The following is a 23,356-nucleotide window of genomic DNA, read 5'->3' on the forward strand; positions in this document are numbered from 1 at the left end:
GTCTCACGCGTGGTGAGCGACATCTTCCGGAAGAATCTTCCGGCCCGTCTCAAGCAGTGGCGCGGGACATCTTCCGGAAGACTCTTCCGGCCGTCTCAAGCGTGGCGCGCGACATCTTCCGGAAGACTCTTCCGGCCGTCTCACGCGTGGCGCGGGACATCTTCCGGAAGACTCTTCCGCCCTGCGAATGCGTCACGTGATCACAGCCGCGCGCAGTCGCCTGTCCGTGTTAGCGGCACGAAACGTCGGACCTCCTGCACTCACTCCACACGAGGACATTGTTTAGTGTATAAACACACCACGACGGTGAGTGGGTGGGTGGGGGGGTGAGGGGGTGAGTGAGGGGGTGAGGGGGTGAGTGAGGGGGTGAGTGAGGGGGTGACTGAGGGGGTTGGTGAGGGGGTGAGTGAGGGGGTTGGTGAGGGGGTGAGTGAGGGGATGAGTGAGGGGGTGACTGAGGGGGTTGGTGAGGGGGTGAGTGAGGGGGTTGGTGAGGGGGTGAGTGAGGGGGTTGGTGAGGGGGTTGGTGAGGGGGTGAGTGAGTGAGGGGATTGGTGAGGGGGTGAGTGAGGGGGTGAGTGAGTGAGGGGGTGACTGAGGGGGTTGGTGAGGGGGTGAGTGAGGGGGTTGGTGAGGGGGTGAGTGAGTGAGGGGATTGGTGAGGGGGTGAGTGAGGGGGTGAGTGAGGGGTGGGTGAGTGAGGGGGTGAGTAAGGGGGTTGGTGAGGGGGTGAGTGAGTGAGGGGATTGGTGAGGGGGTGAGTGAGGGGGTGAGTAAGGGGGTTGGTGAGGGGGTGAGTGAGTGAGGGGATTGGTGAGGGGGTGAGTGAGGGGGTGAGTGAGGGGTGGGTGAGTGAGGGGGTGAGTAAGGCGGTTGGTGAGGGGGTGAGTGAGTGAGGGGATTGGTGAGGGGGTGAGTGAGGGGGTGAGGGGGTTGGTGAAGGGGTGAGTGAGTGAGGGGGTGAGTGAGGGGGTGAGTGAGTGAGGGGGTGAGTGAGGGGGTTGGTGAGGGGGTGAGTGAGGGGGTGGGTGAGGGGGTGAGTGAGGGGGTGAGTGAGGGGGTGAGTGAGGGGGTTGGTGAGGGGATGAATGAGGGGGTGAGTAGGTGAGGGGGTAGGTGAGTGAGGGGGTTGGTGAGGGGGTGAGTGAGTGAGGGGGTTGGTGAGGGGGTGAGTGAGGGGATGAGGGGGTGAGTGAGTGAGGGGGTTGGTGAGGGGGTGAGTGAGGGGGTGAGTGAGGGGGTTGTTGAGGGGGTGAGTGAGGGGGTGAGTGAGGGAGTTGGTGAAGGGGTGAGTGAGTGAGGGGGTTGGTGAGGGGGTGAGTGAGGGGGTGGGTGAGGGGGTGAGTGAGTGAGGGGGTGGGTGAGTGAGGGGTTTAGTGAGGGGGTGAGTGAGTGAGGGGGTGAGTGAGGGGGTTGGTGAGGGGGTGAGTGAGGGGGTGAGTGAGTGAGTGAGGGGGTTGGTGAGGGGGTGAGTGAGTGAGGGGGTGGGTGAGTGAGGGGGTTTAGTGAGGGGGTGAGTGAGTGGATGGGTGAGTGAGTGGGGGGGTTGGTGAGGGGTGAGTGAGGGGGTTGGTGAGGGGGTGAGTGAGGGGGTGAGTGGATGGGTGAGTGAGTGAGGGGGTGACTGAGGGGGTTGTGAGGGGGTGAGTGAGGGGGTTGGTGAGGGGGTGAGTGAGTGAGGGGATTGGTGAGGGGGTGAGTGAGGGGGTGAGTGAGGGGTGGGTGAGTGAGGGGGTGAGTAAGGGGGTTGGTGAGGGGGTGAGTGAGTGAGGGGATTGGTGAGGGGGTGAGTGAGGGGGTGAGTGAGGGGTGGGTGAGTGAGGGGGTGAGTAAGGGGGTTGGTGAGGGGGTGAGTGAGTGAGGGGATTGGTGAGGGGGTGAGTGAGGGGGTGAGTGAGGGGTGGGTGAGTGAGGGGGTGAGTAAGGGGGTTGGTGAGGGGGTGAGTGAGTGAGGGGATTGGTGAGGGGGTGAGTGAGGGGGTGAGGGGGTTGGTGAAGGGGTGAGTGAGTGAGGGGGTGAGTGAGTGAGGGGGTGAGTGAGGGGGTTGGTGAGGGGGTGAGTGAGGGGGTGGGTGAGGGGGTGAGTGAGGGGGTTGGTGAGGGGATGAGTGAGGGGGTGAGTGGGTGAGGGGGTAGGTGAGTGAGGGGGTTGGTGAGGGGGTGAGTGAGTGAGGGGGTTGGTGAGGGGGTGAGTGAGGGGATGAGGGGGTGAGTGAGTGAGGGGGTTGGTGAGGGGGTGAGTGAGGGGGTGAGTGAGGGGGTTGGTGAGGGGGTGAGTGAGGGGGTGAGTGAGGGGGTTGGTGAAGGGGTGAGTAAGTGAGGGGGTTGGTGAGGGGGTGAGTGAGGGGGTGGGTGAGGGGGTGAGTGAGTGAGGGGGTGGGTGAGTGAGGGGTTTAGTGAGGGGGTGAGTGAGTGAGGGGGTGAGTGAGGGGGTTGGTGAGGGGGTGAGTGAGGGGGTGAGTGAGGGGGTGAGTGAGTGAGTGAGGGGGTGAGTGAGTGAGTGAGGGGGTTGGTGAGGGGGTGAGTGAGTGAGGGGGTGGGTGAGTGAGGGGGTTTAGTGAGGGGGTGAGTGAGTGGATGGGTGAGTGAGTGGGGGGGTTGGTGAGGGGTGAGTGAGGGGGTTGGTGAGGGGGTGAGTGAGGGGGTGAGTGGATGGGTGAGTGAGTGGGGGCTAATGCCCCACTCGCCACTCCCCATTAGGTGGGGGCCGATGCCCTCCCCCCCACCCGCCATTTGGGGGGGGGAGGGTCAATGACGTCATCCCCCCACTCGCGCTTTAACCGCGCGGATGACGTAATGGTTTGACTGACGGCTGCTCAGAGTTAATTAAAAACTCCTACTAAGCCCTTGTGTCAACAAGCCAACGGCGGCCGAATAGATCAATAATTAATAATTAATTAATTGCGCGCGCGCACTGACCGCTGTCCCACCGCTCTTCACACATACACAGACACACAGACACACACACAGACACACAAACAAAGACAAAGATCCCCCATATAGCCTTAACAGACTGTAGGGGCAAGTGCTGTTAGCGAGCACCTATGAAGGCCGGAACGGTACACGAGGGGGTGGGTGGCCAGCACCACGCCCGACCGCCTTTGTCTCCCCAGTCGCGATGTTTACACACCGCACCAGGTACTCATTTGAGGCTGAGTCGACCTAGGGGAGGCCCGGGACCGGTTCAGATAATCGTCACTGGTGTTGGCCGTGAGCGGGAATCGAACCCGGGTCGCCAGGTTCATAGCGCAGCGTAGCGCTAACCGCTACACTATCGCTCCCCACACACAGTACACACACAGTCACACACACACAGTCACATACACAGACACACAGACACACACACACAGACACACAGACAGACACATACACACAGACACACAGACAGACACACACACAGACACAGACACACAGACAGACACATACACACAGACACACAGACAGACACACAGACACACACACACAGACACACACACAGACAGACACACACACAGACAGACACACACACAGACACACACAGACACACACACACAGACACACACACAGACAGACACACATACAGACAGACACACACACAGACACACACACACACAGACACACACACATACACACACATACACACACACACAGACACACACACAGACACAGACACACACACAGACAGACACACACACAGACACACACACAGACACACACACACACACAGACACACACACATACACACACAGACACACACACAGACACACACACAGACAGACACACACAGACAGACACACACACACAGACACACAGACACACACACACACAGACAGACACACACACAGACAGACACACACACACAGACACACACACAGACAGACACACACACACAGACACACACACAGACAGACACACACACAGACACACACACAGACACACAGACACACACACACAGACACACACAGACACACAGACACACACACAGACACCACGTGCACCACGTGTCACAACGTCAGTCTGTGCTAAGGGCTTCATTATTGAAGCTCCGTCATTAATTGAAGCTCTGTCGTCCCGACAGGTTTGTTCCTTTCACCTGAAGAAGGCCGCTTGTGTCGTGGCCGAAACGTCGTGAGAATTTTATTGTGTTTTATTTTATTATTTTATCATTCTCATTCTACGTGGTGGTGGTGACTTTAATACCGAAAGAACCAAAGAAGATACTCTACGGGTCTCTGTGTGAGTCACTGGGTCTCTATGTGAGTCTGTGGGTCTCTGTGTGAGTCTATGGGTCTCTGTGTGAGTAGTCTATGGGTCTCTGTGTGAGTAGTCTATGGGTCTCTGTGTGAGTTTATGGGACTTTGTGTGAGTAGTCTATGGGTCTTTGTGTGAGTAGTCTATGGGTCTTTGTGTGAGTCAATGGGTCTCTGTGTGAGTAGTCTATGGGTCTCTGTGTGAGTCTAATTTTCTCTGTGTGAGTAGTCTGTGGGTCTCTGTGTGAGTCAATGGGTCTCTGTGTGAGTAGTCTGTGGGTCTCTGTGTGAGTAGTCTATGGGTCTCTGTGTGAGTCTAATTTTCTCTGTGTGAGTAGTCTGTGGGTCTCTGTGTGAGTCAGTGGGTCTCTGTGTGAGTTTATGGGTCTTTGTGTGAGTAGTCTATGGGTCTTTGTGTGAGTCTATGGGTCTCTATGCGAGTCAGTGGGTCTCTGTGTGAGTCAGTGGGTCTCTGTGTGAGTCTGTGGGTCTCTGTGTGAGTCTGGGTCTCTGTGTGAGTAGTCTATGGGTCTCTGTGTGAGTCTGTGGATCTCTGTGTGAGTAGTCTATGGGTCTCTGTGTGAGTTTTTGGGACTTTGTGTGAGTAGTCTATGGGTCTTTGTGTGAGTCAGTGGGTCTCTGTGTGAGTAGTCTATGGGTCTTTGTGTGAGTAGTCTATGGGTCTCTGTGTGAGTTTATGGGTCTTTGTGTGAGTAGTCTATGGGTCTCTGTGTGAGTTTATGGGTCTCTGTGTGAGTAGTCTATGGGTCTCTGTGTGAGTTTATGGGACTTTGTGTCATTAGTCTATGGGTCTTTGTGTGAGTCTATGGGTCTCTATGCGAGTCAATGGGTCTCTGTGTGAGTCTAATTTTCTCTGTGTGAGTCTAATTTTCTCTGTGTGAGTCTAATAATCTCTGTGTGAGTCTGTGGATCTCTGTGTGAGTAGTCTATGGGTCTCTGTGTGAGTTTATGGGACTTTGTGTGAGTAGTCTATGGGTCTTTGTGTGAGTCTACGGGTATCTGTGTGAGTCTAATTTTCTCTGTGTGAGTCTGTGGATCTTTGTGTGAGTAGTCTATGGGTCTCTGTGTGAGTCAATGGGTCTCTATGCGAGTCAGTGGGTCTCTGTGTGAGTCTGTGGATCTCTGTGTGCGTAGTCTATGGGTCTCTGTGTGAGTCTGTGGATCTCTGTGTGGTGAGTCTATGGGTCTCTGTGTGTGTAGTCTATGGGTCTCTGTGTGAGTAGTCTATGGGTCTCTGTGTGAGTAGTCTATGGGTCTCTGTGTGAGTAGTCTATGGGTCTCTGTGTGAGTTTATGGGACTTTGTGTGAGTAGTCTATGGGTCTTTGTGTGAGTCTACGGGTATCTGTGTGAGTCTAATTTTCTCTGTGTGAGTCTGTGGATCTTTGTGTGAGTAGTCTATGGGTCTCTGTGTGAGTCAATGGGTCTCTATGCGAGTCAGTGGGTCTCTGTGTGAGTCTGTGGATCTCTGTGTGCGTAGTCTATGGGTCTCTGTGTGAGTCTGTGGATCTCTGTGTGGTGAGTCTATGGGTCTCTGTGTGTGTAGTCTATGGGTCTCTGTGTGAGTAGTCTATGGGTCTCTGTGTGAGTAGTCTATGGGTCTCTGTGTGAGTAGTCTATGGGTCTCTGTGTGAGTAGTCTGTGGGTCTCTGTGTGAGTAGTCTATGGGTCTCTGTGTGAGTCTAATTTTCTCTGTGTGAGTAGTCTGTGGGTCTCTGTGTGAGTCAGTGGGTCTCTGTGTGAGTTTATGGGTCTTTGTGTGAGTAGTCTATGGGTCTTTGTGTGAGTCTATGGGTCTCTGTGTGAGTCTGGGTCTCTGTGTGAGTAGTCTATGGGTCTCTGTGTGAGTTTATGGGACTTTGTGTGAGTAGTCTATGGGTCTTTGTGTGAGTCTACGGGTATCTGTGTGAGTCTAATTTTCTCTGTGTGAGTCTGTGGATCTTTGTGTGAGTAGTCTATGGGTCTCTGTGTGAGTCAATGGGTCTCTATGCGAGTCAGTGGGTCTCTGTGTGAGTCTGTGGATCTCTGTGTGCGTAGTCTATGGGTCTCTGTGTGAGTCTGTGGATCTCTGTGTGGTGAGTCTATGGGTCTCTGTGTGTGTAGTCTATGGGTCTCTGTGTGAGTAGTCTATGGGTCTCTGTGTGAGTAGTCTATGGGTCTCTGTGTGAGTAGTCTATGGGTCTCTGTGTGAGTAGTCTGTGGGTCTCTGTGTGAGTAGTCTATGGGTCTCTGTGTGAGTCTAATTTTCTCTGTGTGAGTAGTCTGTGGGTCTCTGTGTGAGTCAGTGGGTCTCTGTGTGAGTTTATGGGTCTTTGTGTGAGTAGTCTATGGGTCTTTGTGTGAGTCTATGGGTCTCTGTGTGAGTCTGGGTCTCTGTGTGAGTAGTCTATGGGTCTCTGTGTGAGTCTGTGGATCTCTGTGTGAGTAGTCTATGGGTCTCTGTGTGAGTTTTTGGGACTTTGTGTGAGTAGTCTATGGGTCTTTGTGTGAGTCTATGGGTATCTGTGTGAGTAGTCTATGGGTCTCTGTGTGAGTAGTCTATGGGTGTCTGTGTGATGAGTCTATGGGTCTCTGTGTGAGTCTAATAGTCTCTGTGTGAGTCTGTGGATCTCTGTGTGGTGAGTCTATGGGTCTCTGTGTGGTGAGTCTATGGATCTCTGTGTGAGTAGTCTATGGGTCTCTGTGTGATGAGTCTATGGGTCTCTGTGTGGTGAGTCTATGGGTCTCTGTGTGGTGAGTCTATGGGTCTCTGTGTGATGAGTCTGTGGGTCTCTGTGTGAGTAGTCTGTGGGTCTCTGTGTGATGAGTCTATGGGTCTCTGTGTGGTGATTCTATGGGTCTCTGTGTGATGAGTCTATGGGTCTCTGTGTGAGTAGTCTGTGGGTCTCTGTGTGGTGAGTCTATGGGTCTCTGTGTGGTGAGTCTATGGGTCTCTGTGTGAGTAGTCTATGGGTCTCTGTGTGAGTAGTCTATGGGTCTCTGTGTGGTGAGTCTATGGGTCTCTGTGTAAGTAGTCTATGGGTCTCTGTGTGGTGAGTCTATGGGTCTCTGTGTGAGTAGTCTATGGGTCTCTGTGTGAGTAGTCTATGAGTCTCTGTGTGAGTAGTCTATGGGTGTCTGTGTGAGTAGTCTAGGGGTCTCTGTGTGGTGAGTCTATGGGTCTCTGTGTGGTGAGTCTATGGGTGTCTGTGTGGTGAGTCTATGGGTCTCTGTGTGGTGAGTCTATGGGTCTCTGTGTGACGAGTCTATGGGTCTCTGTGTGGTGAGTCTATGGGTCTCTGTGTGAGTAGTCTGTGGGTCTCTGTGTGAGTAGTCTATGGGTCTCTGTGTGGTGAGTCTATGGGTCTCTGTGTGGTGAATCTATGGGTCTCTGTGTGAGTAGTCTGTGGGTCTCTGTGTGAGTAGTCTATGGGTCTCTGCGTGGTGAGTCTATGGGTCTCTGTGTGGTGAGTCTATGGGTCTCTATGTGGTGAGTCTATGGGTCTCTGTGTGGTGAGTCTATGGATCTCTGTGTGGTGAGTCTATGGGTCTCTGTGTGAGTAGTCTATGGGTCTCTGTGTGAGTAGTCTATGGGTCTCTGTGTGAGTAGTCTATGAGTCTCTGTGTGAGTAGTCTATGGGTCTCTGTGTGAGTAGTCTATTGGTCTCTGTGTGGTGAGTCTATGGGTCTCTGTGTGAGTCTGTGGATCTCTGTGTGAGTAGTCTATGGGTCTCTGTGTGAGTTTTTGGGACTTTGTGTGAGTAGTCTATGGGTCTTTGTGTGAGTCAGTGGGTCTCTGTGTGAGTAGTCTATGGGTCTTTGTGTGAGTAGTCTATGGGTCTCTGTGTGAGTTTATGGGTCTTTGTGTGAGTAGTCTATGGGTCTCTGTGTGTTTTTATGGGTCTCTGTGTGAGTAGTCTATGGGTCTCTGTGTGAGTTTATGGGACTTTGTGTCATTAGTCTATGGGTCTTTGTGTGAGTCTATGGGTATCTGTGTTAGTCAATGGGTCTCTGTGTGAGTCAGTGGGTCTCTGTGTGAGTCTAATTTTCTCTGTGCGAGTCTGTGGATCTCTGTGTGAGTAGTCTATGGGTCTCTGTGTGAGTAGTCTATGGGTCTTTGTGTGAGTCTATGGGTCTCTATGCGAGTCAATGGGTCTCTGTGTGAGTCTAATTTTCTCTGTGTGAGTCTAATTTTCTCTGTGTGAGTCTAATAATCTCTGTGTGAGTCTTTGGATCTCTGTGTGAGTAGTCTATGGGTCTCTGTGTGAGTTTATGGGACTTGGTGTGAGTAGTCTATGGGTCTTTGTGTGAGTCTACGGGTATCTGTGTGAGTCTAATTTTCTCTGTGTGAGTCTGTGGATCTTTGTGTGAGTAGTCTATGGGTCTCTGTGTGAGTCAATGGGTCTCTATGCGAGTCAGTGGGTCTCTGTGTGAGTCTGTGGATCTCTGTGTGCGTAGTCTATGGGTCTCTGTGTGAGTCTGTGGATCTCTGTGTGGTGAGTCTATGGGTCTCTGTGTGCGTAGTCTATGGGTCTCTGTGTGAGTAGTCTATGGGTCTCTGTGTGAGTAGTCTATGGGTCTCTGTGTGAGTAGTCTATGGGTCTCTGTGTGAGTAGTCTATGGGTCTCTGTGTGGTGAGTCTATGGGTCTCTGTGTGAGTAGTCTATGGGTCTCTGTGTGGTGAGTCTATGGGTCTCTGTGTGAGTAGTCTATGGGTCTCTGTGTGAGTAGTCTATGAGTCTCTGTGTGAGTAGTCTATGGGTGTCTGTGTGAGTAGTCTAGGGGTCTCTGTGTGGTGAGTCTATGGGTCTCTGTGTGGTGAGTCTATGGGTGTCTGTGTGGTGAGTCTATGGGTCTCTGTGTGGTGAGTCTATGGGTCTCTGTGTGACGAGTCTATGGGTCTTTGTGTGGTGAGTCTATGGGTCTCTGTGTGAGTAGTCTGTGGGTCTCTGTGTGAGAAGTCTATGGGTCTCTGTGTGGTGAGTCTATGGGTCTCTGTGTGGTGAGTCTATGGGTCTCTGTGTGAGTAGTCTGTGGGTCTCTGTGTGAGTAGTCTATGGGTCTCTGCGTGGTGAGTCTATGGGTCTCTGTGTGGTGAGTCTATGGGTCTCTATGTGGTGAGTCTATGGGTCTCTGTGTGGTGAGTCTATGGATCTCTGTGTGGTGAGTCTATGGGTCTCTGTGTGAGTAGTCTATGGGTCTCTGTGTGAGTAGTCTATGGGTCTCTGTGTGAGTAGTCTATGAGTCTCTGTGTGAGTAGTCTATGGGTCTCTGTGTGAGTAGTCTATTGGTCTCTGTGTGGTGAGTCTATGGGTCTCTGTGTGAGTCTGTGGATCTCTGTGTGAGTAGTCTATGGGTCTCTGTGTGAGTTTTTGGGACTTTGTGTGAGTAGTCTATGGGTCTTTGTGTGAGTCAGTGGGTCTCTGTGTGAGTAGTCTATGGGTCTTTGTGTGAGTAGTCTATGGGTCTCTGTGTGAGTTTATGGGTCTTTGTGTGAGTAGTCTATGGGTCTCTGTGTGAGTTTATGGGTCTCTGTGTGAGTAGTCTATGGGTCTCTGTGTGAGTTTATGGGACTTTGTGTCATTAGTCTATGGGTCTTTGTGTGAGTCTATGGGTATCTGTGTTAGTCAATGGGTCTCTGTGTGAGTCAGTGGGTCTCTGTGTGAGTCTAATTTTCTCTGTGCGAGTCTGTGGATCTCTGTGTGAGTAGTCTATGGGTCTCTGTGTGAGTAGTCTATGGGTCTTTGTGTGAGTCTATGGGTCTCTATGCGAGTCAATGGGTCTCTGTGTGAGTCTAATTTTCTCTGTGTGAGTCTAATTTTCTCTGTGTGAGTCTAATAATCTCTGTGTGAGTCTTTGGATCTCTGTGTGAGTAGTCTATGGGTCTCTGTGTGAGTTTATGGGACTTGGTGTGAGTAGTCTATGGGTCTTTGTGTGAGTCTACGGGTATCTGTGTGAGTCTAATTTTCTCTGTGTGAGTCTGTGGATCTTTGTGTGAGTAGTCTATGGGTCTCTGTGTGAGTCAATGGGTCTCTATGCGAGTCAGTGGGTCTCTGTGTGAGTCTGTGGATCTCTGTGTGCGTAGTCTATCGGTCTCTGTGTGAGTCTGTGGATCTCTGTGTGGTGAGTCTATGGGTCTCTGTGTGCGTAGTCTATGGGTCTCTGTGTGAGTAGTCTATGGGTCTCTGTGTGAGTAGTCTATGGGTCTCTGTGTGAGTAGTCTATGGGTCTCTGTGTGAGTAGTCTGTGGGTCTCTGTGTGAGTAGTCTATGGGTCTCTGTGTGCGTCTAATTTTCTCTGTGTGAGTAGTCTGTGGGTCTCTGTGTGAGTCAGTGGGTCTCTGTGTGAGTTTATGGGTCTCTGTGTGAGTAGTCTATGGGTCTCTGTGTGGTGAGTCTATGGGTCTCTGTGTGGTGAATCTATGGGTCTCTGTGTGAGTAGTCTGTGGGTCTCTGTGTGAGTAGTCTATGGGTCTCTGCGTGGTGAGTCTATGGGTCTCTGTGTGGTGAGTCTATGGGTCTCTATGTGGTGAGTCTATGGGTCTCTGTGTGGTGAGTCTATGGATCTCTGTGTGGTGAGTCTATGGGTCTCTGTGTGAGTAGTCTATGGGTCTCTGTGTGAGTAGTCTATGGGTCTCTGTGTGAGTAGTCTATGAGTCTCTGTGTGAGTAGTCTATGGGTCTCTGTGTGAGTAGTCTATTGGTCTCTGTGTGGTGAGTCTATGGGTCTCTGTGTGAGTCTGTGGATCTCTGTGTGAGTAGTCTATGGGTCTCTGTGTGAGTTTTTGGGACTTTGTGTGAGTAGTCTATGGGTCTTTGTGTGAGTCAGTGGGTCTCTGTGTGAGTAGTCTATGGGTCTTTGTGTGAGTAGTCTATGGGTCTCTGTGTGAGTTTATGGGTCTTTGTGTGAGTAGTCTATGGGTCTCTGTGTGTTTTTATGGGTCTCTGTGTGAGTAGTCTATGGGTCTCTGTGTGAGTTTATGGGACTTTGTGTCATTAGTCTATGGGTCTTTGTGTGAGTCTATGGGTATCTGTGTTAGTCAATGGGTCTCTGTGTGAGTCAGTGGGTCTCTGTGTGAGTCTAATTTTCTCTGTGCGAGTCTGTGGATCTCTGTGTGAGTAGTCTATGGGTCTCTGTGTGAGTAGTCTATGGGTCTTTGTGTGAGTGTATGGGTCTCTATGCGAGTCAATGGGTCTCTGTGTGAGTCTAATTTTCTCTGTGTGAGTCTAATTTTCTCTGTGTGAGTCTAATAATCTCTGTGTGAGTCTTTGGATCTCTGTGTGAGTAGTCTATGGGTCTCTGTGTGAGTTTATGGGACTTGGTGTGAGTAGTCTATGGGTCTTTGTGTGAGTCTACGGGTATCTGTGTGAGTCTAATTTTCTCTGTGTGAGTCTGTGGATCTTTGTGTGAGTAGTCTATGGGTCTCTGTGTGAGTCAATGGGTCTCTATGCGAGTCAGTGGGTCTCTGTGTGAGTCTGTGGATCTCTGTGTGCGTAGTCTATGGGTCTCTGTGTGAGTCTGTGGATCTCTGTGTGGTGAGTCTATGGGTCTCTGTGTGCGTAGTCTATGGGTCTCTGTGTGAGTAGTCTATGGGTCTCTGTGTGAGTAGTCTATGGGTCTCTGTGTGAGTAGTCTATGGGTCTCTGTGTGAGTAGTCTATGGGTCTCTGTGTGGTGAGTCTATGGGTCTCTGTGTGAGTAGTCTATGGGTCTCTGTGTGGTGAGTCTATGGGTCTCTGTGTGAGTAGTCTATGGGTCTCTGTGTGAGTAGTCTATGAGTCTCTGTGTGAGTAGTCTATGGGTGTCTGTGTGAGTAGTCTAGGGGTCTCTGTGTGGTGAGTCTATGGGTCTCTGTGTGGTGAGTCTATGGGTGTCTGTGTGGTGAGTCTATGGGTCTCTGTGTGGTGAGTCTATGGGTCTCTGTGTGACGAGTCTATGGGTCTTTGTGTGGTGAGTCTATGGGTCTCTGTGTGAGTAGTCTGTGGGTCTCTGTGTGAGAAGTCTATGGGTCTCTGTGTGGTGAGTCTATGGGTCTCTGTGTGGTGAGTCTATGGGTCTCTGTGTGAGTAGTCTGTGGGTCTCTGTGTGAGTAGTCTATGGGTCTCTGCGTGGTGAGTCTATGGGTCTCTGTGTGGTGAGTCTATGGGTCTCTATGTGGTGAGTCTATGGGTCTCTGTGTGGTGAGTCTATGGATCTCTGTGTGGTGAGTCTATGGGTCTCTGTGTGAGTAGTCTATGGGTCTCTGTGTGAGTAGTCTATGGGTCTCTGTGTGAGTAGTCTATGAGTCTCTGTGTGAGTAGTCTATGGGTCTCTGTGTGAGTAGTCTATTGGTCTCTGTGTGGTGAGTCTATGGGTCTCTGTGTGAGTCTGTGGATCTCTGTGTGAGTAGTCTATGGGTCTCTGTGTGAGTTTTTGGGACTTTGTGTGAGTAGTCTATGGGTCTTTGTGTGAGTCAGTGGGTCTCTGTGTGAGTAGTCTATGGGTCTTTGTGTGAGTAGTCTATGGGTCTCTGTGTGAGTTTATGGGTCTTTGTGTGAGTAGTCTATGGGTCTCTGTGTGAGTTTATGGGTCTCTGTGTGAGTAGTCTATGGGTCTCTGTGTGAGTTTATGGGACTTTGTGTCATTAGTCTATGGGTCTTTGTGTGAGTCTATGGGTATCTGTGTTAGTCAATGGGTCTCTGTGTGAGTCAGTGGGTCTCTGTGTGAGTCTAATTTTCTCTGTGCGAGTCTGTGGATCTCTGTGTGAGTAGTCTATGGGTCTCTGTGTGAGTAGTCTATGGGTCTTTGTGTGAGTCTATGGGTCTCTATGCGAGTCAATGGGTCTCTGTGTGAGTCTAATTTTCTCTGTGTGAGTCTAATTTTCTCTGTGTGAGTCTAATAATCTCTGTGTGAGTCTTTGGATCTCTGTGTGAGTAGTCTATGGGTCTCTGTGTGAGTTTATGGGACTTGGTGTGAGTAGTCTATGGGTCTTTGTGTGAGTCTACGGGTATCTGTGTGAGTCTAATTTTCTCTGTGTGAGTCTGTGGATCTTTGTGTGAGTAGTCTATGGGTCTCTGTGTGAGTCAATGGGTCTCTATGCGAGTCAGTGGGTCTCTGTGTGAGTCTGTGGATCTCTGTGTGCGTAGTCTATGGGTCTCTGTGTGAGTCTGTGGATCTCTGTGTGGTGAGTCTATGGGTCTCTGTGTGCGTAGTCTATGGGTCTCTGTGTGAGTAGTCTATGGGTCTCTGTGTGAGTAGTCTATGGGTCTCTGTGTGAGTAGTCTATGGGTCTCTGTGTGAGTAGTCTGTGGGTCTCTGTGTGAGTAGTCTATGGGTCTCTGTGTGCGTCTAATTTTCTCTGTGTGAGTAGTCTGTGGGTCTCTGTGTGAGTCAGTGGGTCTCTGTGTGAGTTTATGGGTCTTTGTGTGAGTAGTCTATGGGTCTTTGTGTGAGTCTATGGGTCTCTGTGTGAGTCTGGGTCTCTGTGTGAGTAGTCTATGGGTCTCTGTGTGAGTCTGTGGATCTCTGTGTGAGTAGTCTATGGGTCTCTGTGTGAGTTTTTGGGACTTTGTGTGAGTAGTCTATGGGTCTTTGTGTGAGTCTATGGGTATCTGTGTGAGTAGTCTATGGGTCTCTGTGTGAGTAGTCTATGGGTCTCTGTGTGAGTAGTCTGTGGGTCTCTGTGTGAGTAGTCTATGGGTCTCTGTGTGAGTCTAATTTTCTCTGTGTGAGTAGTCTGTGGGTCTCTGTGTGAGTCAGTGGGTCTCTGTGTGAGTTTATGGGTCTTTGTGTGAGTAGTCTATGGGTCTTTGTGTGAGTCTATGGGTCTCTGTGTGAGTCTGGGTCTCTGTGTGAGTAGTCTATGGGTCTCTGTGTGAGTCTGTGGATCTCTGTGTGAGTAGTCTATGGGTCTCTGTGTGAGTTTTTGGGACTTTGTGTGAGTAGTCTATGGGTCTTTGTGTGAGTCTATGGGTATCTGTGTGAGTAGTCTATGGGTCTCTGTGTGAGTAGTCTATGGGTGTCTGTGTGATGAGTCTATGGGTCTCTGTGTGAGTCTAATAGTCTCTGTGTGAGTCTGTGGATCTCTGTGTGTTGAGTCTATGGGTCTCTGTGTGATGAGTCTATGGGTCTGTGTGTGGTGAGTCTATGGGTCTCTGTGTGGTGAGTCTATGGGTCTCTGTGTGATGAGTCTGTGGGTCTCTGTGTGAGTAGTCTGTGGGTCTCTGTGTGATGAGTCTATGGGTCTCTGTGTGGTGAGTCTATGGGTCTCTGTGTGATGAGTCTATGGGTCTCTGTGTGAGTAGTCTGTGGGTCTCTGTGTGGTGAGTCTATGGGTCTCTGTGTGGTGAGTCTATGGGTCGCTGTGTGAGTAGTCTATGGGTCTCTGTGTGAGTAGTCTATGGGTCTCTGTGTGGTGAGTCTATGGGTCTCTGTGTGAGTAGTCTATGGGTCTCTGTGTGGTGAGTCTATGGGTCTCTGTGTGAGTAGTCTATGGGTCTCTGTGTGAGTAGTCTATGGGTCTCTGTGTGAGTAGTCTATGGGTGTCTGTGTGAGTAGTCTAGGGGTCTCTGTGTGGTGAGTCTATGGGTCTCTGTGTGGTGAGTCTATGGGTGTCTGTGTGGTGAGTCTATGGGTCTCTGTGTGGTGAGTCTATGGGTCTCTGTGTGACGAGTCTATGGGTCTCTGTGTGGTGAGTCTATGGGTCTCTGTGTGAGTAGTCTGTGGGTCTCTGTGTGAGTAGTCTATGGGTCTCTGTGTGGTGAGTCTATGGGTCTCTGTGCGGTGAGTCTATGGGTCTCTGTGTGAGTAGTCTGTGGGTCTCTGTGTGAGTAGTCTATGGGTCTCTGCGTGGTGAGTCTATGGGTCTCTGTGTGGTGAGTCTATGGGTCTCTATGTGGTGAGTCTATGGGTCTCTGTGTGGTGAGTCTATGGATCTCTGTGTGGTGAGTCTATGGGTCTCTGTGTGAGTAGTCTATGGGTCTCTGTGTGAGTAGTCTATGGGTCTCTGTGTGAGTAGTCTATGAGTCTCTGTGTGAGTAGTCTATGGGTCTCTGTGTGAGTAGTCTATGGGTCTCTGTGTGGTGAGTCTATGGGTCTCTGTGTGGTGAGTCTATGGGTCTCTGTGTGAGTAGTCTGTGGGTCTCTGTGTGAGTAGTCCATGAATGAGATTTTAGAGTCAAACACAAACACAAAGATCCCCCACGTAGCCTTGGAGGCTGTCGGAGCGAGTGCCGCTAGTGGCGAGCAGCAGCAGCGGCGCTTACGAAGGGGGCCAAAGGCGCCGCCCCCCTGCCCGGCCGCCTTTGTCTCCCCCCGGCCGCCAACTTCGCCACGGCGCCCCCCGGTGTCTCTATTTTAGTTTTAGCCTGAGTCGACCCCAGGGGGAGGCCCAGGACCGACTCCTCGCTCGCCGCTCCCCGCGGGGGTCAAGGTCACGGTGACCTTGACCCCCGCGGGGTGTCGAGGGGCTCCATGCGGGGGGGGCGGGGGTCACGCCGCACCGCTCGCCGGGGAGACAAAGGGGGTCCAGGGGGGTCCGGGCGCTCACCACTTGGCCCCCCACCAACCCCGCAATGTTACCGGCGGCTCGCACCCCAAGGGTCTCGTTGCAGGCGATCGTACGGAGGAGGAGGAGGAGGGGGAGGAGGGGGAGGAGGAGGGGGAGGAGGGGGAGGAGGAGGATGAGTAGGAGGAGGAGGATGAGTAGGAGGAGGAGGATGAGTAGGAGGATGAGTAGGAGGAGGATGAGTAGGATGAGTAGGAGGATGAGGGGGAGGAGGAGGAGGATGAGTAGGAGGATGAGGGGGAGGAGGAGGAGGAGGGGGAGGAGTAGTAGGAGGATGAGTAGGAGGAGGATGAGTAGTAGGATGAGTAGGAGGATGAGTAGGATGAGTAGTAGTAGGAGGATGAGTAGGAGTAGGATGAGTAGTAGGATGAGTAGTAGGAGGATGAGTAGGTGGAGGATGAGTAGGAGGAGTAGGATGAGTAGTAGGATGAGTAGGAGGATGAGTAGTAGGATGAGTAGTAGGATGAGTAGTAGGAGGAGGATGAGTAGGATGAGTAGTAGTAGGAGGATGAGTAGGAGTAGGATGAGTAGTAGGATGAGTAGTAGGAGGAGGAGGAGGATGAGTAGTACAATGAGTAGTAGGATGAGTAGTAGTAGGATGAGTAGTAGGAGGAGGATGAGTAGTAGTAGGATGAGTAGTAGGATGAGTAGTAGGAGGAGGATGATGAGTAGGATGAGTAGTAGTAGGATGAGGAGGAGGATGAGGAGGAGGAGGATGATGAGTAGTACGATGAGTAGTAGTAGGATGAGTAGTAGTAGGATGAGTAGTAGGATGAGTAGTAGGAGGATGAGTAGTAGGATGAGTAGTAGGAGGAGGAGGAGGAGGATGAGTAGTAGTAGGATGAGTAGTAGGATGAGTAGTAGGATGAGTAGTAGGAGGAGGAGGATGAGTAGTAGTAGGATGAGGAGGAGGAGGAGGAGGATGATGAGTAGGATGAGTAGTAGTAGGAGGATGATGAGTAGTAGGATGAGTAGGAGGGGCGGCGTCTTCACCGCGTGTCTCTGATGGCTCCAGGATGGCTTCAGACCGAGGCAGTGCCGGGCCGTTGCCGTGCGGTGTCCGGACGGCAATGTTGGGCGGCGGCGGCGGCGGTGACGGCGACGGTGGCGGTGACGGTGACGGCGGTGACCGGCAGGGCGGTGCCGTGGCCGCTGGCGGCGGCGGCGCTGCCAGGAAGGGCGAGGAGGTGGTGGTGGTGGAGGTGGAGGTGGCGGTAATGATGGAGGAGAAGAGCGAGGAGGTGGAGGATGAGAAGGGTGCGGAGGAGGAGGATGAGAAGGGTGGGGAGGAGAAGGATGAGAAGGATGGGGAGGAGGAGGTGGATGATGAGAAGGTTGATGATGAGGTGGATGATGAGAAGGGCGACAGTGAGGAGGTGGGGGCCTCCTCCTCCCACGCCGGCATCAAGCGTCAGCGGAGCCACAGGGGGAGGGGCAGCCGTGGAGTGTCCCTCCCTCACCTGGGGCTGGAGAAACAAAGGTACACATACACATACACATTTATATACACACATATATATATACATACACACATACGCTTGTGCCAGGCCATGTGCACCTTGAAGCCACATGAAGTGTCGAACACCCGCTGGCAGGAGGTCACGGGGCAGACCCAGGTGCCACGGGTTGACTGAGATGACTGGCTGATGCACCACCTGTGCCCCCTACTGTGCCAACCTGCTGTGCTTTAGCCACCCGGCGCTCCGCTCGTTGTTCTGAGCATCGCTCCTCCGCCCTCCGTTGTTGTTGGAGGGCGACTGCCTCCAACTGCCCAGTAGCATCCTTCACGAGCCTCCTCCACGGAGGCCGATCTTGACACCGCTGGTACCAGTCATCGGCAAGTCCACTAAGCTCCACGTCCTCCTGTACCACATCACTCCATCTCTTCTCTAGCCCGTGCCGCGCCTGTTTATCCCCCTCGATCCGGCCGAACAAAAGCTGTTTGGGTATGCGGTGGCTGGGCAGGCGGGCTACATGACCCAGCCATCGCAGCCTTGCCTGCCGGAGGAGCTCACCGATGGGACCCTGCCCAGATCTTTCAAGGATTTGTGAGCTTCTCACACAATCCAGCCTGGTTAAACCCAGGAAGGATCGTAGGCAGGCCAGCCTAAATGTTTCTAACCGGCGAAGATGTTCCATTAGGGGTGTCCACGTTTCGCAAGCGTAGAGAAGGGAGGGAATGACCGTGGCTGAGAAGACCTGAAGCTTTGTGCGGAGTGATAGACCAGGTAGCTTCCACACAGCGTTACGCAACCAATGAAAAGATATTGCTGCTCGAGTGATTCGGAGTGAGACCTCTGCTGTTAAACCAGAACCGGTCATGAGCACACTGCCAAGGTATGGGAAACTCTCCACTCTCTCCACAACTGCCCTATCACCAATTGGGAGTTGTGGGGATGGAGTGTCCAATGGTACAAAATACCCAGGCAGGTGCTTAGTTTTGGTGGGGCTGATGGTAAGGCTCCACCTCTTAGTGGCACACTCCAGGTTCAGCAGCAGCGCCTCCAACTCCTCCTCTGAGTGAGCAGCAATTACCAGATCATCGGCATACATAACATGGTTGAGCAATAGGGAGCAATCCCTTTACCGCACCCGGGCATCGATCAGCCTCCCATTGTATTTGTACCAAATGGAAATTCCTCTGGTATAGCTATTGAAGGGCTTCAAGAACTACATGGTCAAAATGGATGTTAAATCATGTGGGAGCCAGAGGACATCCCTGTCGCACCCCAAGGTGTACAGGGAATGGCTCTGACTCCCGGCCACGTAGTTTTACCCGGGCCCACTCACCATCATGAAGGTCCTTAATGATTGTGAGCAGAGGGTCAGGGACTCCGAAAGCACGAAGAACGACCCAGAGCCCAGGCCTACTGATGGTATCATAGGCCTTGACAAGGTCAATAAAGCAGAGATGTAGGTCTTGTTGGAATTCCCTACACCTCTGCTGTAGCAGACGGACAGAAAATATGGCATCTGTGCAGGACTGCCCTTTGCTGAAACCGCATTGGGGCTCCGCAAGCCTCTCCTCAGCGTGCCTAGCAAGGTGATGTTGAATAATCCTTGCCAGGACCTTTCCCGGCACACTGGGGAGTGAGATGCCCCTGTAGTTGTTACAGTATGTGCAGTCCCCCTTCTTAAAGAGGGGGACCACCAGGGCATCCTTCAAATCCTGCAAAACCCATCCAGTGGTCCAGACTGTTATGATGTCATGTAGGGCAGTCTGTGCACAGACACCACCCTCCCGCAGGATTTCGCTTGGGAGATCATCTCTGCCTGGTGCCTTTCCTGGTCTCAGACTCTGGATCGCCCTCAGTACTTCCTCAACAAATGGCACTTCAGCCAGCCACTCCCAGGGGGTGACTTCCTCCTCCAATTTTTGAGGTACCGCAGACTCAGCAGGGTCATCCCCATTTTGTGCCACGTTGTTTTCCTGGCTGAGGGATTTCCCCTCCCCCAGGACCTCACAGAAATGCTCAGCAAATCTGCAAACCTGTTCCTGGGGTCGGAGATTGGATCACTGTTCTTTCCTCTAATGATGGTAATAGGTGAGGCGCTGCAGGTTACTTTTTGATGGAATTAAAGAGCTATTTGTGATCGCGGGCCACTGAGGCAGACTACATTTCCTCAGCAACCCGCGACCACCACCCGTCCTTGCCTCACGGTTCTCCGAACCTCCGAGCGAAGGCTGCGGTAAGCCTCTTCATACTCCGACGTGGGATGCTATAGCCGATGAGAGTGGGCCTGTCGCTTTTTCTCAGCCAGCCTGAACACCTCTTCTGTCAGCCAGGGTCTCTGGGGAGGTCTGGACCGCGTACCTAAAGCAGCCATTGCAGCTGCATGACCCACAGTCCTAAACCTCGCCCATTTACCCTCGATATCAGGAGGAGTGGGGGTCGATGCCAACCCCAGCCGCAAGCGATGATGAATTTCTCGCTTGCAACTTTCATCAGATAACTGAGACCAGGCCATTTTAGGTTGGAATGGGGTCCTGGGTGTACACCAACCACCGGAGTGGAAGAATGGCAGGCGCATCTTACAGATGACTAGTCATAATAAAGGTTTTTGGGTTAGATCGCGTTTATTTATAAATGTGTCGTAACCCTCCACCACCCGACACGGCCAATCAGCAAAAAAGTGTCACGTTGACAAAAGACAAATAATTCACTACTTCAGCCCACCGGTGTGTTGAAGAGTTAATCCACATTTACAGTTTGAGTACGACGTTTCGCTGGTAAATACTTCCAGCATCATCGGGCAATTCGCCAGAATGGTAAAGCCCTCGCTTGCTCCCGGTTTTATATAGAGCAGCAGGGTGACGTCATCACTTAACTCATCAGGTGCAGTGATTAGAGGCGGAGGGGGGGGTAATGTAATTATATAATCGATTAGTAATCAGTCATTGGTTATGATTAGTAATGAGTTGTAGATTAGTAATTCTTTAAATCAAAATGTAATGTGTATTATTTAATAATACGCTTCCGTTAAAGACGCACTACGACAGAATGGCTACAATAATGCTCAAATTAACAGAGCACTGAATGCCAAATCACGATCGCAAAGCAATACTACTGAAAGCGACCAGATTGTTAAAACAATAAAAATTCCATATATCTCAGGAGTAACTGACAAACTAGCCCGCGTTTTGCAAAAGCAAAACATTACAGTAAGATTTGGTACAGTACACAAAATTCAAAAACTAGTATCTTGCACTAAAGACGCATTACCTAAACTATCAACAGAAGGTGTATATCGGATTAATTGTTCATGTGGCAGCTGCTACATTGGGCAGACGGGACGTAACATCAGCGTAAGACTAAAAGAACATCAGAGAAATATTAAATTATCTCAAACACAACTGTCGGCAGTGGCAGAACATGCTTGTCAACAAGGACACTCAATTGATTTTGACAATGTTGCAGTGGTGTGTAAAACTAATTATTACTGGCAAAGACTAATTAGAGAATCCATTGAAATTGAGAGGAACAAGAATAACTTTAATCGCTCTGACAGCTACCGGCTTAGTGCGGCCTGGAAGCGTATTATTAAATAATACACATTACATTTTGATTTAAAGAATTACTAATCTACAACTCATTACTAATCATAACCAATGACTGATTACTAATCGATTATATAATTACATTACCCCCCCCTCCGCCTCTAATCACTGCACCTGATGAGTTAAGTGATGACGTCACCCTGCTGCTCTATATAAAACCGGGAGCAAGCGAGGGCTTTACCATTCTGGCGAATTGCCCGATGATGCTGGAAGTATTTACCAGCGAAACGTCGTACTCAAACTGTAAATGTGGATTAACTCTTCAACACACCGGTGGGCTGAAGTAGTGAATTATTTGTCTTTTGTCAACGTGACACTTTTTTGCTGATTGGCCGTGTCGGGTGGTGGAGGGTTACGACACATTTATAAATAAACGCGATCTAACCCAAAAACCTTTATTATGAATAATATTGGTCGCGAAAGCCTACGTGTTAAACAGATGACTAGTCGATGGTCAGAGGGCAGATCAGCTCCACGGTAGGTCCTGGTGTCAAGGACATGGGCTCGCATTCGCTGTTCTGTCACGATGTAGACCAGCAGATGTTCTTGCTTGGACCCGGCATGCATCCATGATGTTGTGTGGATGCGCCGATGCCGGAACAGTGTGTTGGTAATTACAAGCCCATGGGCTGCACAAAGATCTAGCAGCCTCCTGCCGTTGTTATTGAGCTGATGTAGTTGCCTCTGTGGATGTGTAGGCCTTTACTTTAACATCTATTTCTGTGACCAGTCACAAGCTAATCCCTCAGCTATTTCAATGCTAAATTACTAGGTGCCTCTGTGGATGTGTAGGCCTTTACTTTAACATCTATTCCTGTGACCAGTCACAGGCTAATCCCTCAGCTATTTCAATGCTAAATTACTAGTTGCCTCTGTGGATGTGTAGGTTTTGACTTTAACATAGCCATTCCTGTGACCAGTCACAAGCTAATCCCTCAGCTATTTCAATGCTAAATTACTAGTTGCCTCTGTGGATGTGTAGGCCTTTACTTTAACATCTACTCCTGTGACCAGTCACAAGCTAATCCCTCAGCTATTTGATATGTAAACCCCCTTTGTCAAGGTGCCTCACTTCTCCCAACCAGCTTAAAAGTCGCTACGAATCTTAACAGCGTTCATTAAAGCTCTGTGGATGTGTAGGCCTTTACTTTAACATCTATTCCTGTGACCAGTCACAAGCTAATCCCTCAGCTATTTCAATGCTACATTACTAGTTGCCTCTGTGGATGTGTAGGTTTTGACTTGAACATAGCCATTCCTGCGACCAGTCACAAGCTAATCCCTCAGCTATTTCAATGCTAAATTACTAGTTGCCTCTGTGGATGTGTAGGTTTTGACTTTAACATAGCCATTCCTGTGACCAGTCACAAGCTAATCCCTCAGCTATTTGCACAAGCTAATCCCTTAGCTATTTCAATGCTAAATTACTAGTTGCCTCTGTGGATGTGTAGGTTTTGACTTTAACATCTATTTCTGTGACCAGTCACAAGCTAATCCCTCAGCTATTTCAATGCTAAATTACTAGTTGCCTCTGTGGATGTGTAGGTTTTGACTTTAACATAGCCATTCCTGTGACCAGTCACAAGCTAATCCCTCAGCTATTTGCACAAGCTAATCCCTTAGCTATTTCAATGCTAAATTACTAGTTGCCTCTGTGGATGTGTAGGTTTTGACTTTAACATCTATTTCTGTGACCAGTCACAAGCTAATCCCTCAGCTATTTCAATGCTAAATTACTAGTTGCCTCTGTGGATGTGTAGGTTTTGACTTTAACATAGCCATTCCTGTGACCAGTCACAAGCTAATCCCTCAGCTATTTGCACAAGCTAATCCCTCAGCTATTTCAATGCTAAATTACTAGTTGCCTCTGTGGATGTGTAGGTTTTGACTTTAACATCTATTTCTGTGACCAGTCACAAGCTAATCCCTCAGCTATTTCAATGCTAAATTACTAGTTGCCTCTGTGGATGTGTAGGCCTTTACTTTAACATAGCCATTCCTGTGACCAGTCACAAGCTAATCCCTCAGCTATTTCAATGCTAAATTACTAGTTGCCTCTGTGGATGTGTAGGTTTTGACTTTAACATAGCCATTCCTGTGACCAGTCACAAGCTAATCCCTCAGCTATTTCAATGCTAAATTACTAGTTGCCTCTGTGGATGTGTAGGCCTTTACTTTAACATCTATTTCTGTGACCAGTCACAAGCTAATCCCTCAGCTATTTCAATGCTAAATTAATAGTTGCCTCTGTGGATGTGTAGGTTTTGACTTTAACATAGCCATTCCCGTGACCAGTCACAAGCTAATCACTCAGCTATTTGCACAAGCTAATCCCTTAGCTATTTCAATGCTAAATTACTAGTTGCCTCTGTGGATGTGTAGGTTTTGACTTTAACATCTATTCCTGTGACCAGTCACAAGCTAATCCCTCAGCTATTTCAATGCTAAATTACTAGTTGCCTCTGTGGATGTGTAGGCCTTTACTTTAACATCTATTCCTGTGACCAGTCACAAGCTAATCCCTCAG

The 23,356-nt window shown here is 50.4% G+C and overlaps 1 protein-coding gene across 1 annotated transcript in view; it reads left to right on the forward strand.

The window, feature by feature from the left end:
* Nucleotides 1-133: 133 nt before the first annotated feature.
* The window catches only part of LOC142916612 (uncharacterized), a 51,221-nt gene continuing 27,998 nt past the window's right edge, over nucleotides 134-23,356 (forward strand). Inside the window, exons 1-3 of the mRNA XM_076061758.1 lie at nucleotides 134-306; nucleotides 4,058-4,215; nucleotides 16,786-17,250. Coding sequence (XP_075917873.1) covers nucleotides 16,787-17,250 — 464 coding nt within the window. The 5' untranslated portion in view covers nucleotides 134-306; nucleotides 4,058-4,215; nucleotide 16,786. The remainder of the gene's footprint in view (nucleotides 307-4,057; nucleotides 4,216-16,785; nucleotides 17,251-23,356) is intronic.

The sequence above is a fragment of the Petromyzon marinus genome, unplaced genomic scaffold (assembly GCF_048934315.1).
Source record: "Petromyzon marinus isolate PM22_M1 ecotype Great Lakes invasive population unplaced genomic scaffold, UKy_Petmar_22M1.pri1.0 PM_G_Scaffold_4, whole genome shotgun sequence".
Classification (NCBI taxonomy): Eukaryota; Metazoa; Chordata; class Hyperoartia; order Petromyzontiformes; family Petromyzontidae; genus Petromyzon; species Petromyzon marinus.